This window comes from Trichogramma pretiosum, unplaced genomic scaffold (genome assembly GCF_000599845.2).
Source record: "Trichogramma pretiosum strain Unisexual culture from Peru unplaced genomic scaffold, Tpre_2.0 scaffold1, whole genome shotgun sequence".
Classification (NCBI taxonomy): domain Eukaryota; kingdom Metazoa; phylum Arthropoda; class Insecta; order Hymenoptera; family Trichogrammatidae; genus Trichogramma; species Trichogramma pretiosum.
The window spans coordinates 5,695,207-5,711,471 of record NW_019641703.1 but is presented as its reverse complement, the minus strand read 5'-3'; the positions used below and the strand labels follow the sequence as shown (position 1 = coordinate 5,711,471).

Genomic DNA, 16,265 nt, shown 5'->3' with positions numbered 1-16,265 from the left:
GGTGCTACCACTACGCGCATTCAATGAGTATCCATATGGTATTACAAAAAAAGTATACGATTTTTTAAAAATGTAAAACGTGCTTTATCGATAAATTTTACACGAAATCGTATTGTTGCATTATAACCGGTCGTAATTGTACAACGGAATTTAATCGAAAGAAATAATATAGCTTTAATTACTATTGTTAACGACGACTGAACTCTCTTTCGTAATATACAACAATCGCACAATACATTACATTGTAGTAGATATATATCGAAGAGGCTGAATATGAAGTACACAACTTTTTGTAATTATGCGACGAGGATAATTTTTGTATATAATAGATGTCGGTTCAGTTGAATAAAACAACTGCGGACGGTTGAGTATTGAATCGTTTCGATCCCCTCCAAGGTCATTTTATAGATGATTTATTGTTTTACTGTTATACGATATATTGAAATATTTATACACGAAGTGTTAAGCAGTATTGACTTCGTACAGAAAAATCACTATTTATTATCGATAAAAAATATGTATGAAATAAGATCTGTAAAATACTCCAACACTCGAGCGAAAAATAGTATATATCTTAAATAGTTTACAATTAAACTAAAGCAATAAATATAACACGATGAAAAACTCTCGAAAGCTTTTTCATTTCACGATGTATACCAGCTTACATAAAACGCCTGCAGAGTCGACAACCCGACTTGCGCGTACACCTCGAGTATACATCTCGAAATATATATCGCGCACAATGCGGAGCGAGCGAGCGAGAGAAAGAGTAATTGCACGCAACGAGTGCGGTGCACTGCACAGCTCGAGAATGTGTGTACGTGTTGTGTGTGCATCGTATATATAGATATAGGAGCGCGTGCATGACCTACGACAGGCGCGTGCGAGCTCCGCTCAGTTATCGTGGCCGCGTCGTTTACCTAGGATGGCTCTCGTCGAGGCTCGACTACTCCGCGCGCGCGCGCGCGCGCTCCCTCGCTCTCGTGGTGGAGGAGGAGGAGGAGGAGCATCGCCAGTGCAGATATGCACGTACATATGGATGGGCGACCTCTCTTTTCTCGTAATGTTCTCCTTTTATTGTTACAACAACGATCCCCCGATGTAACGAGGCTTTTCTGGTCCGGGCGAATCGCGTACGTACGCGCGAGGAGGCGAAGATGCATAATGGAGCATCAAACATAACCGGAGGACGGTAAATCGACTTAATTGGAGAACAGACTCTTCAAGGAGTTTCGTCGAGAGAGAAAGAGAGATTATAATTTCCCTCCTCTACGTATGCATGTATCGGGTATTAAATACATGTATATTGGCCCGCGTACTTGGCCTTAGCCTCCGCGCGCGCGCATAAAACTTATATGTTACGTATGTTTATATATGTATATTGTACGTCTGGTTATATTTTACTGAGAACGCATGATATAGGTGGAGTTACTGTGAGCAGCCACCATATATATGTTGTATATTGTATGTATACAAATACATATATGTATATAGCATACTTATATGTACAATATACAAACATTGGAAGACGCTGGGTTATATCTATACGTGGCGCGGCATGGAACGTATACGTATATATGATCCAACGGTGCCGCTCACTCTGCGGGGATATTTCGCGTTGCCGGGATCGTACTCGTCTTCAAAAGTAAACGTGCATTCGAATTGAAAATCGAAATTATTGTTAATTATTCTATACCTTTTGCACGATTGATTAATTTAAATTATTGCCAAATTTTTGATGACCATTAATCATTCAGGGCGGGATGACACGGACTTTATGATGCTGGCAATTTTACTTACTCCGATTGATAATTTAGAGTATCATTAGCTAATGGCAATGTGGATAATTGATACGAATGCAAAAAATAGTTGCACGTCATCAACAATTCATAATTCGATTATCTGCCCGATTTCTAGAGTTCTCGTTTCAACGCTGTTTTTTTAATCAATTACCTAATTATTTGTTAATATCGAATAATAAAACAGTGAGGTAAAAAAACTGGGACAATTACAAAAATTAATTAAAACCAATCGATACATAAAAACTGGCCAAAATTGTAAATTTGTATCATCAACGCAGCGTCAGTTTGCGGAGCTCGCTCGGTACACGCTATATCTGCAGTATATCATTTCATATACTCGAGTCAGTGCGGTACAGCAGTAGCAGCATGTATACACTGCAGCTGTGCCACCTCCTCGACTATGCTGGCAGCCGGATAGCGCGAGGCGTCAGTGGCCGGCCGTTTGCGACACATTCAGGCCTCGTGACTCGCAGACTCGCACGAGCTGGCAACAGCTCCCCAGCGGGCACGAGTGTACGTACATACGATATAACGCACACTCGGCGCTGCACGGGCGACACGATATTTACACATGTTTATATACGATGTACACACACTGACACGGCGGGCTGCTGCAGTGCAGACTGCAGCAGCTAGAGTAGGTGCTATACATATATTCATAAGCTCGCGCGGCGGCAGAGCTGCCGCAGCCGATTTCAATACGCTGCTTGCGGTAGCAGTGGCGCTTTTTTCATCAGTAACTTTATTTTCGGGGAGCTTGATTATCTGCGCAGCTACACCCCCATATACAGGCTACTGTGGAACTTTAATTCCTTGCGGGCGAGGGCGAGCAGCGACGAACCCTTTGTATTGATTGCGATGGAGCTTATTTCGAAGCGCGCCGTGCCGTGTGATCAATTTATATCGTACACAGAGGATACTGTACCTCGGCTTTGCGCCATTTGAATTTCATCGACTGCACACTCGATGACTCTCGGACTCGATGACGTAATCGCTATACCGTACAGAGGAGTTATAAACAAATATAGAACTCGTTCGAAGTAAACAATGTTTTTTTTTCAGCCGAATCGTTCGACAAACATTATAAACTTGCACCCACCCACACCGAGAAAAAAGTACTCTCCCTTTCGAGCGCGTATATAAACTTCCAATTGGACTAATAATGTTTTTTTTTCGCTCGATATCTCGCCCAAGTCCATGGGTAAACAGGGAATGTTAATTGTAGTTAATAAAGCGATCCGCATGTTGTTGTGGCCACGGCGAGCATAACGGCGAAGAGTGCATGTGTGTATAAAAGCGCACGAGGCATGAGTGCACCGAGCCAGAGAGAAGGTAAAAAAAAAGGTCTATGTATCGTGTGTGCGCGCGCGTATGTGTGTGCGTATGCACGTGGGCTTACGTAGTAGTGTTGGTAATACGAGTGCATATAACGGTAGAACGAGAATCAACAACGCGACACGAGCGAATGAATATGCGCGAGCGGCTTTTTATGCGAAGATTCATGAAGAGAGTTATTATCGGTGTTTCTTTTTGAGGAGCTTATACTTTTCGAAAACTATAATATGTATCGCGAGCTTTTTCGAGAAAGATAGATTAAAATGGGGACTAAATGAAAGGATTTCAATTCTCTTTTGATGCTCGATCGATGCCATATATTCATAATTATGTCTGCATAAATCGAATAAATTGTTCATAACTTTCTTTTTTGGGTCATTCGTCGATTTCGCTTCATTCGAGCATCGACAGCAGCGACTCTTCGGAGTAGATCGAGCTTTTATCTCACAAAAGTCATTAACTTTCGAGGGCCTTTGCAGCCTTTTTAGGTGCGAGCGGACAATCATTATCGAGAGTAATTGAACATTTCAGCTTGTCTCTCGTGCACTTTCATCATTGAGCTTTTTGACGACGAGGATAAATTACACCCTCGCGTACATATTGTGCACCGCGGAGTCAGTTGCTGGCACTTTTGTAACATGGAAAATCATCGTTTCGAGCTGCCGCCGCGCTCGGGCGTGACCCTTCAAAATGAAAAATTGATCTCGCGCGAGGTCGAAATACAACATCATTGTATGTATAAAAGTCATCGACTGCTACTGCAGCAGCTGTATCGTATCGCGCGCACACGCACGTGAAACCACCACGGGGCAATCATTCACCTCTATAGATATATAATGTCTGCTGCTACTGCGTATATATCGCGTGTGTACTCGGCTCGTTGCAAGGCAACCCCCGAAATCATCGTCATCGAGTGCCTGGAATACCACCTCTTTGCAACATTCACTCCTCAACCGTCGATGATTCGGTAACTGGGATGCTAGGTAGTATAGAGCTTGCGTGCGTGCGAATGCAGTGCAAGCCCTTGTACGTACATGCGTGTGTATACAATATACTCCAAAGTCATCGTCGTCATCGTAGTCATCGTGGTTGCTATAAATATACACGGCCGAGCGGCAATCCTAAGCGCTGCTGCCGTTCGGTGAAAACTATAAACGTGCAAACTTTTCTCCCACCAGCTTGTGTTCTTTATACCAACTACTACCTCCTTCTAACTCTTTCTCTCGCTCTCTCTCTCTCTCTCTCTCTCACTCGCTCTCAACTTGCTTTCGCTCGTGTTGCATGTGTATAAGTGTGTGTGTGTGTGTGTGTGTGTGTGAATTTGTGTACGTGTACGTGTGTATGTGTGTGTTCCGCTCACTTTGTCAGTGAGTGAGAGTAGGTCTACGAGAGAAGAGAAGAACTCTACGTTGCTGATAGTTCCCTGCCGCCGGCGTTGTCCGGCGCGTTGCCGAAATTCGCCGATGATTGATGGGCTATTTGGCCCGGGTACGACACAACCTACGCTAATGCACACCTTTCGAGCTTCTGTTCCGCTTTTTCACCTGCTCTGATGACCCCTCCTCCTTCCACTATATCTCCTGCTCTTTTTCATTATATATACCTCCGCCGTTTGCGGCCGGGCGGGTGATAAAGTAGACGAATGAAAGGTATAAGCGCGCGCGCGCGATGACGGATATTTCAAAAGCGGCGCGCGGCTCAATGGAGCGCTCCACCGTACAGAGAGTGAGCTCGTAATGACGATGACGGTGATGACGACGATGACGACGACGAGAAAAAAAAAAGCAGCTGCAGAGAAGAGGGGAAACGCGTGCGCGCGACAAAACACGGGATGTTTCAAAGCGCGGGGGATGCTGTGAGAGCAACCAAACGGATTTTGGCACAGGAGCATATATGTGGCGAGGATGCTGACTCTGCGGGATTCGCATAGCGCACCGGGAGAGAGAGAGAGTGGGGAATTTCGTTCTACTCTCTATGTACCGGTGAAAGAGAGAGAGAGAGACTTGCTTTCGCGAGAAAGCACGAACCAACACACAGGCTGCAGCAGCCATGCTCTCTCTTGGGTATACGTGTGTATAACCCCCATGGTGGGAGAGATTCGGTACACACACAGAGATGCAGCGCGCCGTTTCGGAGCTAGCTAGTATATAGGTATATAATACAGCTAGCTGCAGCGGGAATATGGCGTTGTGTTATATACAGAGGTATATAACCGGCTTTTACTCTGTATACAGACGAAAATGGCGGGTGTTATAAAAGCACCCACATGAAAAACGAAACAGTTTTGAAAACCCGAAAGGTATATGTAAAATAAAGGATTGTAAATCCATACCACGAGTGTCAGCTCGTGTACATAGAACCCGCGCGCGCGTTCGTCCGTTGACGCATTTCTCCTGTACATGCACGCGATGACCGCACTAACTATACGCACACGATGATTTTTGCGAAACGAATTCTCGGACAACAGCCGTCGAGGACGATCCGCGCGCGTACACGTCGTTACATTCTCGCGGTGTTAACGCACGATGCAGTTTATATTCCCGTTGAAAACAAAACCGCACGAGCTCGCGCGTAGTTACACAATCGGTGGATTTTCGAACGTAGAGAAGCGCAAATACATGCAGCTGAGATGTAACAAGCCGCAACTGCGGTTCTGTGTTATATTATATAGCGTATAGCATCGGTTTTCGTATTATTCGGGTATTATATGTGTATATAATATGTAACGAACGAAGGACAACCGCCACCCACTCGCGCGCGCGACAAGAAGCAAAATCGTAATTCAAAACGTATAATTGGAATTTCGTATATTTAACTGCAAACCTATATGTGCGCGCAAACAACAAGCCCTCCGCGTGCACAGAGTACAGCGCAGAGACGCCACAGCAGCAGCAACTAATCAAAGTTCATTGTCTTGCCTCATTGCAAAACCAAAACCCAATTCGATTACAGCTACGTACAGGTATAGTATGTATGTACCGCCATTTCGCGATACTGCTCCTGATGCAGAGAGGCGCACCGAATTCGAAATGCGAAGTATAACATTAAATATATCTGTCCGTCTATTACGCGCGCGCGGGGTGAACACCGAGTGTGAGAGAGATAGATACTGCATCTTGTACTAATTGAAGCCAGGGGGTGCGCAGCTAGCTGCAGAAGCTCAGGCAGTCTCCGATTTTCTCTTTCTCTCTCTCTAATACGTTATATACGTGAGAGGATCTCTACGAGTGTTGGTGTGCGTCTGCCAGGACTTCAAAGATTTCCAGCCCTGGGGTGTAATTATTCGCGAGGAGCATCTTGCTACATAATCGTCCCCGGGCCTCTGTGTGTGTGTGTGTGCTCCTCGTTCTCGCGCGCATAGCAGATAATTACGGTCTCGGCTCTCTCTCTCTCACTCGCATTTCTACTAGTCTAGTTTCGCAAACTTCCCTGGCTATATAAATTATATCCAAGTTTCTCTGCTACTACATAGCAAGTCGTGCGTCGTGCGAACCGACTCCGAAATATTTCCCCGCTGCGCTCGTTTTTAGGAGGGACGTTGTTACACGGACTGTGCTGTCGTGCGAGTGTGTGCTCGGCTCCTCTGCGTTAAATTTCGACGGCAGATATTCTCTCCCCATTAATTAAGGCAAGAAAATTTCGCGCGCGAAAAATATCATCTCGTCTTGTATATACCGTGTGCATATACAGTATACCGCTGCTGCTGCGCGCATACAAGAAGAGGAGGTAACTCCTCGCTCCGTACACGCGATACACGCACACACACAAGTGTGCTGCAGCTTTAAAGAAGGTACAAGGCACGCGTCGCACTATATGTATATAATACAACGTGCTATACACACAGAGGAGCTGCAACCTAGCGTGGATCGAATAGACATCGCAACTTTCTGCGTCTCTGGTAGCACAAAGCACTCCACTGCATCGTCTATCTCAATAGTGCGACGGTGTGTACGTAGACTAGATGTTTTGTGTGTCGCGCGTGCGCATGTGAGAGAGAGAGAAAGAGAAAAGTGTGCGTGTGTTCGTGTGCTGCAATAGGACCGGTGCGGCACGCGGCAAGTTCTAATTACCAATCGACTCGACGAACGTTCGTCTATTTCAGCTAAGTCGATTTTTATTTTACTCGTGAATCTCTGAAGCACGAACGACGTCAAATCTAGCCAAAACCAAAGTACACTAATTACGGATTTATGCGCGATTAATAAGGAAACGCGACTCGCGCGCGCCGAAATGGTAATTCTAAGCCGTCCCCGGCGTCTAAGCATCCAAATAGAGCTACGGTGCGCCGCCGCCTAACTGAACTTCTATTAATCTCTAAACCACCTGTACTAGACAATCATAAGCGAGCACCAACTAGCTAGATAGTTTGCGTCTATATATATACAGCGTGCATGTACCTATACGCAAGCGTGTGTGTACTATACACGCGTTCGTGAGCAGCTCGTACGTATGTTTGTGTGAGCTCGTGTATATAGTACATATATATCGTACGTACATGTGTGCGTCGAGCTCGCTTCGCATTATCATCGCGCGCGCGACGTCATTAACTCCCACCATGATGCGATGTTGCTCGCGCGGAGACTTTACGCGCACGACGCGCTTGGGATCGCTAACCCCGCGGAGCGATAGAGTTCGTTAACCCTTTTTCCTTGTGTGTACAGAAGGTACTCGATTCTCGCGGGATTTGCGTCTTTGGCGCTTTCATTTTTTCGGCGTATGTAATGTATGTAACGAAATCATCGAGTCCTAATGTTTCGTGTTGAGACTCAAAGCTGATCGCTTAGAGATAGAATCGCGCGCGCGCGCGATGCAAAATTCATTTTTCTCGATCGTTGATAGGCGTGTACGCGAAGGTATTAAGCCACGGGAAGTCATGCCCCCCACCACCGTATGTAGCGTACAGAGAGTACAGAGAAACTCGAGAAAAAACGAGACGAGAGAGAGCCCCCCGCGCTCGTACGCTACATGCCCGCAGTCGGCGAGAGTGAGGGTAAAATATATAAATATATAAACGTAAAGTGGGGGGCAATGCATTGCGTGACGTAACGCGCGTAATTGTCGACAGTACACTCAACCGGGGAACATGCGGCAAAAGAGCTGTTTCGTGCTGTTGCTGCTGCTGCTGCTTGCTACAGAGCGCCGGAAGAGAGCTTCAGCCCGCCAACGGGTACATACACACACACACATCGGCACACACTCACTTTGATATTTCGAACGCGTATGGATGTGTGTGCGTGTGCTGCTGCTGATGCTTCTCTCTGTGGCTGCAACTCCCTCCTCTCCTCTCCTCTTCCTCTTTGTATGTGTGTGTATGTGTACGTGTGTCAAAAGAAAAGCTTCGCATTTTATATCTGCGCTTTATATGGTCTGTGCGACAAAGATTACAGATATAATAATAATATTTTACACGCACGAAAACGCTTCGTTCGTGTGCGTATGGCACATGAATTCGATTTCGGTCGGTCTTTGTCGCGATGCATCAGGTGCGAATGAGCCGCGCGCGACGTGCCTATACGATATCAACTCAGCGCGAACAAGTGCCAAGAGACATCGAGAAAAGAGAGACAGAGAGGAGAGAGAAACGATCGGCACTGCCAGCCAATGCTATATAGATAAGATTGCAGCTGTAAGCTATAGAAGTGACGCGCTTGAACGTTTATTAAGAGCGCGAGGATGGATTGTCTCAGCGACTATAATGGGAGAAGGAAATATGCAATTCGATGATAGACAAAAGCTAAAGTCAGAAGATTCTGAAATTCTCGAGTATATTGCGAATCCAAATATAGCTATAAATAATTTTAAGTGAAGGGAAAATGCGATTTATAAAAGTTAAAAAAAGCCATGACTCTCGAGGATGGTTTATTTTTGACGTTTTGACTCATTAAATTATCGACCAAATACTAATTGAAAATCTCTCAAAATCTATATGTACAATGTTTTCGTAGCTCGTATACTTCTTAATCGTATCAATTTGTAATGAGGAACTTGAGCTCTTCAAATTATTTATAGATCAATCTTATTTATTGAGGGTATTTATTTCACGGTGAAGAAAGTGATGAATGAACGAGTTGAAATAAAAAAGAAGTTGTATCCAATCTGATAGTAAATAAACAATTGAATAATGTTGAATAAATGAGATCAAAGTGAAATTCGACAATTTATCCATGTTATAGTAAAATTACAATTTTGATAAAATTTTACTCTGATCTTAAACAGTAATTTTAAACATATTTATAAATTAATTAAAAAAAATTTCTAAGAAGAAATCTAAGAGAATCGTATCATTTTTAATTTCAATAATCACGACTGATTGATGATTGAGAAACTAGAAATTTGAAACTTCGCGCGTTACGCACATTACACACAGATAGCGTTGGTGCTTCAAACTACGAACTGTTTACTAGTAACACAACACGTGCGTTCACACATTGCAATTTCATTGCACCGAAAGTGAAAACTCTACAAATCAGTTCTCCAGTGAAGAAGTGTTCATTGTTTACAGGTCAGGAATAATTCAATATGTCATTTTATTAATTAATTAATTGCTAATGAATCAGTTAGTGTAGGTTATGTACTGACAGAGTACATAGTGATTGTCTTATCAAGTTTAAAACTAAAAAGTATTTTCTTTCAATGCTCTAACTATTTTGTAAATAACAAGGAGTTTGTGTTTGAATTTAATTAGGTGTATTAACTTTTATTAATTCTTTAAAAAAATATATTTAAAAATTTTAAAATATCCATGCGTAGTGAAATTTATGATTTGTATTTTTATTTATAATTTCATTTTCTTGAAACAGATCAGCTATGGAGGGCCAAAATGCTCCCACTATTGATGTCATAGTAGAAAGGATCCTAAGCAACTGGGCTGCATTGAGACAAGCCGTTGAACACGGCATGGGATCCTCTGACAAGGCTCGTGTATTTGTACAGTGGATCGTAGACACTCTCAACATGAATGATGAATTAGATGCACTAGATTTGCAGGATGAACTATTTGAATATATGGATGATCAGTTTCAGACTCAGCTTGAAGACAACAGTGAAAAAGAAGTGGCTCTACTTGTAATACAATTTTACAAGCTATTCAAAAACAATGACATGACGGGCATTGAAATTGAATATAATAAATTACCACCTACTCTACCATGGATTCTTTCAAATAGAAACATCAGACCCGCTGCTAGAATAGGCAACGCTGCTGAAGAAGACTCATCGAGTGATGATGAAGATGACTCAAGTGATAATGAAAATGCCATGGAAGTAGAAGATGGATGGGAGGTAGTATCAAGAAGAAGATAATATCTGTTATCTTAGTTATAAAACTAATGTTAAGTTTTAGACTGTTTATTTATAATTGTAAAAATTTCTTTTTACTGGACAGATTAAGTTTAATTATATTTTTGATCATAATTATTACTTGGACTGTCAACTAATAAACATTGTAGTCTGTACAAAGATATTTACATTTGTACATATATGCTATCAAAATATTTTTTTGATCAGTTATGAAACAATGATTGATCATAAGCAGCATTGTATACAGATTGTATTTTTATAAAAAAAGACCATCTCAGATGTGTATTCAAGTTGTTATGCAATGATAAATTATATATTATATTGTATAAATTTATGAATTTAATTTTCATACAATTTGTAGGTAAATTCATGTAAATAAAAATAATTTCTTCTACACTATAAAGTATAAAAAATATAATTTCATTCTCATGTACATTATGAAAAAAGTCCTTATTAACCATTCAAGATATAACAAAAATAATTCACGCATTCAAATAAAAATAATGACATCATTTCAAAGAAGAACGCAATTGATCTAGCGATTTGCGCTTCCAATCGTACCTAGTCGTTACGCCGGCCAACTATCTAGAAGATTACAATCATAAGCTTTAAGCTGCTCACCCAGCGTTTGAAATGAAAAAATTTTCCATTTATTATAGTGAATTTTTGGCAAATTTCAGATAAATTTACACTTCAATAATTAAACAAGGCCTAAAAAATTAGATTGAAGTAAAAGTCGGAATTTTTATTCGTGTAATAGCCAAACTACGGTTTTTGTAAATGTTTACTTTCTCAGTAATCATTTTTATAAATTTCTAAGCAGTATCTTTATAAGTTTCTGAGTAGTCATCTTTGAAATTTCTTTTCAATTTAATTGTACTGTGACCTTTAGAATTTAGAATTTAGAATTGAGAAATTCGCATAAACTTCGCGGCATTGATGACGTAAATTTGAAACATGGCGCATTTACGCACTTGCCAACCTACAGATGGTCCGTGTTGACTGTTGTTTACCACTTGCATTCCGCTTTGTAAATGCACTCTAGCAATTTCATAGCACCGAAAACTCTTCTAAACAGTTCATGAGTTAAAAAAATATCGCTTGTATATAGGTTAGAATAATTAAATATCTCATGTTACTAATTAACTGATGGTGCATAAGTGAATGTGCGTATCGTATTTATCCAGTGACTATCAAGCTATTATCAAGTCTACAATCAAAGGGCATTTCGTTTCAAAATAACACCTTTCTTTAATGCTTTAGCTGTATTGTGAATAGCAAGGATCTTGTTTGCGTTTGCAATGCATTAGAAAATTGTACCTAACATGAACTACTGCTTCATCTAAGAAAAATTAAGATATCTTTATATAGTTGAATTTATAATCTTCATTTTTATCTAGAATTTATTGTGATCCAAATGGCATCACTAAAATTTAAGTTTTTTGTTCAACAGATTGGCCATGGAGTGCCAAAATACTCTCACTTGTCAGTGCATAATGGAAAGGATCTTCAGCAATTGGCATGAGTTAAAAAAAGCCATTGAACATGGCATGGGGTCTTATGAACAAGCTCGCAGCTTTGTGCTGTATATTGTCGAAATTTTCAAGATGAATGATGAATTAGATGTAATGGATTTGTCTGCTGAACTTTATGATTATATGGAAGGTGAGTTTCAGATTCAGCTTGAAGACAACAGTGAAAAGGAAGTGGCTCAACGTGCAATACGATTCCACAAGCTATTTAAAAACAATGACTTGAGGAGCATTGAAATTGAAAACAATAAGTTACCACCGTTTCAACCTTGGATTCTTTCAAATAGAACCATCAGAACCGCCACTATTACAAGCAATGCAACAGAAGAAGACTCGAGTGATGATGAAACAGGTGGATCATCTCAATCGCCTACAGAGACTTCACCGCAATCAAGCTCTACTGCAATGGAGATAGATGAAGATGATTGGTCGATAGTTGGTAGAAGAAAAAAATAATATTGGTTATCCTTGTTATAATTAATGTTAAGTTTTAGACTGTTTAGTTATAAATTGTAAATATTTATTTTTATTAGAGCGTTCAATGTTCATAATGTTCCTAATTGTAACTATTACTCAAGCTGTGAACGAATGAGTGACGCGTAGCAAAATACCACTAATGTACAAATTTTCAATAAGAATATTAAGTTTTCATTAGTTGATAAACTACCATAGGTAGCCTAATGTACATATTGTATTTTATAAAAAAAGACAAATTCTAAGATATGATCTCAAGTTGATACGTAATGATAAGTATCATAAATATTGTACAAAATTGGAAAGGCAATGTAAATTTAACTTTAAGAAAAATTAATAGAAATAATTATATTTTCTACCTCATAAAATATCATGAAAAAAAAAAACCCTCATCGTCCCTTCATTCCTTCCCCCCAAAAAAATGCATTCATTCGAGTGCAGCAGTTGCAGCATCGTCGTTTCAAAGCGACGCGCAGTAAGTATGTTTCTCCAGCATCTCTCGCGCTTGATAGTAGTATATACGCGAGAAGCCTCCTTTATGCATTGGCAAACTGCTGCACTGTGCACAAAACACAATTACACACGTGCTAGCCTGGCGAGAGGCGCGCATGCGTCAGGCGAGCAGCAAGCGAGCAAGCAACTGGTCTCGAACTCGCGCGCGCGCGACACCCGTCCCACCTACAATCGTATAAGGAGCCCGCGCTTGTATTAGGCGACCATGACGCGGCCGCGTCGCGCCGGTTACCTCCTGTGCGCCTATGCTCGCCCCGCATTCAGACCACGTGTTCCGACGTGGCATCGGCGCGCCCCAAGTAATTTTACCCTCCGCATTGCGCATTCGAGGCCACGATAGACCAGAGCTAAGAGAGAGAGAGAGAGAGAAAAGACACATCGCGTTGCGCTGCTTCTTTTAATGCAGCGGACAGAAAAACCGGCACTCGAGCGCACGCGCTGCAACACACACCACGAGGAAAGAGTGAGAGAGAAGGCCAGCACGCCGCCGCACGCACTGTATATGCTGCTCGTTGCCGCGCTGTGCAGCAGCCGCTGTCACAGTTGGCTTGGCTAATGTTATTGTTGGTGCTCTTCTCGCCTCCTGTTTGCCTTGGAGCGCCGACTTTGATTTAGAATGCACGTGGTCGAGGTGCGCCCATAGTGGGGGTTCCGTCGGTAGGTTTGGTTGCCATACCACAGGAGTTTTACTCGTTACTATCAACGACATTTAAAATCGAATATGTTCGATAATCAACATTATATAAAAAAATCATTTCGTTCAACTTTACCACTGCGAAATTTGTTCATTTGCTGAAAAACGTACACAGCTCGTAAAAAAACTGATGTTTAATAGGGACAGTGCTAAATTAAATTGAGACTTTGCAATGGGAAAATCAATGAGGATGATATGGAAAGGTGCACAATTTAAATCAATCTAATGCAATTGAATACATCATTGGGGTACTTGCTACTATCCACGACATTCGAATGTGTTCGATGTTCGTTAGGTAAAAAGAAATCATTTCGTCAAACTTAATCGCTGCAACGACTTGCATAACGGTTTGCTGAAAACGATACGATGGTCATGTGGAAACTGATTTTTAAAAGGAAAAATATAAAATTAACGAAAAATGTTTCGCGAATTCTATCAGTAATAACAAATAATTTAAAATTTTTGAGATTACGTTAATTAGAAAAAATGCATGCATCGGGTTCTACTTGTATAAAACAATGTCTTCACTATTTATAAGAAAAAAGGTATTCTTCAGCTTTGGGTCGTAAAAAACACCGTTTTCAAAAAAAAAACGAAAAACGAAGAAAACGATTCGAATGATAAAAATATTGTTGGTTATAATGTAACGTTGGAGACAAAAATTATCATACCGTTCAATAATACAACTGATTGATAAATAAATTAATATGTTTCTTCATTTCAAATGTCCAAAGAACTTTTTATTTCAGTCCTTCTTCATCAATGACTAGCGGTGACCGCCAAGACGATGTAAAACCGCCTTTTTGCACTGGTGCTTTGTAAACTACTACGGTTCGATATGAAAGCTTAATTTCGTCCAACGCCATAAAATATAATAGGTTCGATCATAACTTCCGTTACTATTCACTTTTAATGACGATTCAACGCAAGAGAATCATTTTACTGTTCGACCGTGCACGACAACTTGCAACGACTTTTGCTTCAATCGTACATAAAACGAACAAGACGCGAACAAAATATTTCGAATGATTCAAAAAATATTGGTTATAATGTTACGTACGTTATACAAAAAATGAGCATACCGTTGAATAATTAGACTGTTTGATGAATGCATTTATGATTCTTTATTAAAAATATCCAAAAAAAACTTCCCGCCGTCTCAGGCCGCCGTTAACGATGACTTCCATTCCATTCCGATGTAAACCGCCTTTTTGCATTGGTGCCTCGTAACATACTGCGACTCGATTTCTTCCAACGCGATACTGTCTAATTCGATTAAAACTTCCGTTAATATTTACTCCGAATGACGATTAAACTTGTACGTTAAACAAAAATGACTTCGGAGTCGTTTCGTCGTTCGAACGCAGCGCGACGATTCGCAACGGACTTTTCGCACCGAACACCTTGTCGCGTTCACTGCCGGAGAAGAAATGCGCGCGCAGCGTACCCCACCGAAGCTCGGCGGGCTACGATATAATATATATAGATATAGTTTCGCACGAGCACGGGTTCAAGCTCTACCTTCTCGGAAATTCTGCTAGCCTGGAATGGAATTCGCGAATTACGGAGCTCGCGCGTCGACGTCCGACACCTGCGCGAAGCAAAGCGTCTTCCTCCTCCGCCGCACGAAACCGAGAGAGAGGAGATAGGTCGCCGCGGAGAAAGGGACTCGTCGCGTCGCACATATTGCTGATATGTGCGCGACACTCTGTGTGCCGTGTGTGCAGTGCACGAAGAGCATCTATGTGTATCGGCGGCGGTGGCGGCGGGCCGTCGGTCGAGGCAGGCAGGCACAGGCGCGCGTGGACTCCTCTCCTCGAGATATTTGCTGCTGCTGCTGCGCGACCCTTCGACACACACTGCACACGTATTATATATACATATGGGCAATGCGAGGCGATGCGCAGCAGTACCAACTACCACCACCACCACCACCGTCACCGCACGACGAAGCGAACGAAGCCAATGTATGTATACATGGGATCGGGTATATAAGCGAGAGGGAGTCGTTGACACGCGCCGGAAGACTCCTCACCTGCCCATCAAAAGACGCGGAATCGTCCGCAATGGCTAACGCCTTACCAGGAAACCAACGAGACTAGGAGTTTCGCGTTCGTGTTCTGTCTGGTGCTACTGCTCGGTGGCCTCCCCCCGGACTCCAGGTCTGTTCGCCTGGCGAGAGCCAGCTCGCGACGTCAGCTCTTGCCGAGCGCGAAATTTAAATTCTATTTCGTTGGATTTTTTTTGGGGAAAATTGTAATCGTTGAGGGATGCTCGCTGTAAGTTTCGATCTCGATGATTATTCGAGAGGATTTTTTCAAGTCCTCCGTAAAACGCAACGTCCATCGAAATTTGTCTGTATTTTCAGTGATTCTTTCATGATTTTGCTGTTCGCGCTCGCGCACCTGTCCGCATGGTCTTTGGAACCCGCGCTACATTGCCGACAACAACACAGATTGGAGCACGTCGAGATACAAACTCGGCATGCGCACGAGGCGAAATTCCCTCCAGAGCCCGCGCGTACGGTCGTGGAGAGAGAGAGAGAGAGAGAGAGAGAGAAAGATCACCAGCTCGCGTAGCTTCGAGCCTGATCCCCTTTTTGCGAAATGTGGACGC

The 16,265-nt window shown here is 42.2% G+C and overlaps 2 protein-coding genes across 2 annotated transcripts; both read left to right on the top strand.

Moving 5' to 3' along the window:
- The first annotated feature begins 9,555 nt into the window (after positions 1-9,555).
- LOC106655740 lies at positions 9,556-10,697 on the top strand. Its single transcript, XM_014376286.1, has 2 exons — positions 9,556-9,639; positions 9,938-10,697. Exon 2 carries the CDS (start codon positions 9,945-9,947, stop codon positions 10,437-10,439), a length of 495 nt encoding a protein of 164 aa, XP_014231772.1. The 5' UTR covers positions 9,556-9,639; positions 9,938-9,944; the 3' UTR covers positions 10,440-10,697.
- Positions 10,698-11,425: 728 nt separating this feature from the next.
- LOC106653766 lies at positions 11,426-12,791 on the top strand. Its single transcript, XM_023462789.1, has 2 exons — positions 11,426-11,547; positions 11,890-12,791. Exon 2 carries the CDS (start codon positions 11,897-11,899, stop codon positions 12,422-12,424), a length of 528 nt encoding a protein of 175 aa, XP_023318557.1. The 5' UTR covers positions 11,426-11,547; positions 11,890-11,896; the 3' UTR covers positions 12,425-12,791.
- The last annotated feature ends 3,474 nt before the right edge of the window (positions 12,792-16,265 follow it).

What these genes read in the sequence shown, in the direction of transcription:
- LOC106655740 (XM_014376286.1), top strand. Translation starts at nt 9,945, where the DNA reads ATGGAGGGCCAAAATGCTCCCACTATTGATGTCATAGTAGAAAGGATC.
- LOC106653766 (XM_023462789.1), top strand. Translation starts at nt 11,897, where the DNA reads ATGGAGTGCCAAAATACTCTCACTTGTCAGTGCATAATGGAAAGGATC.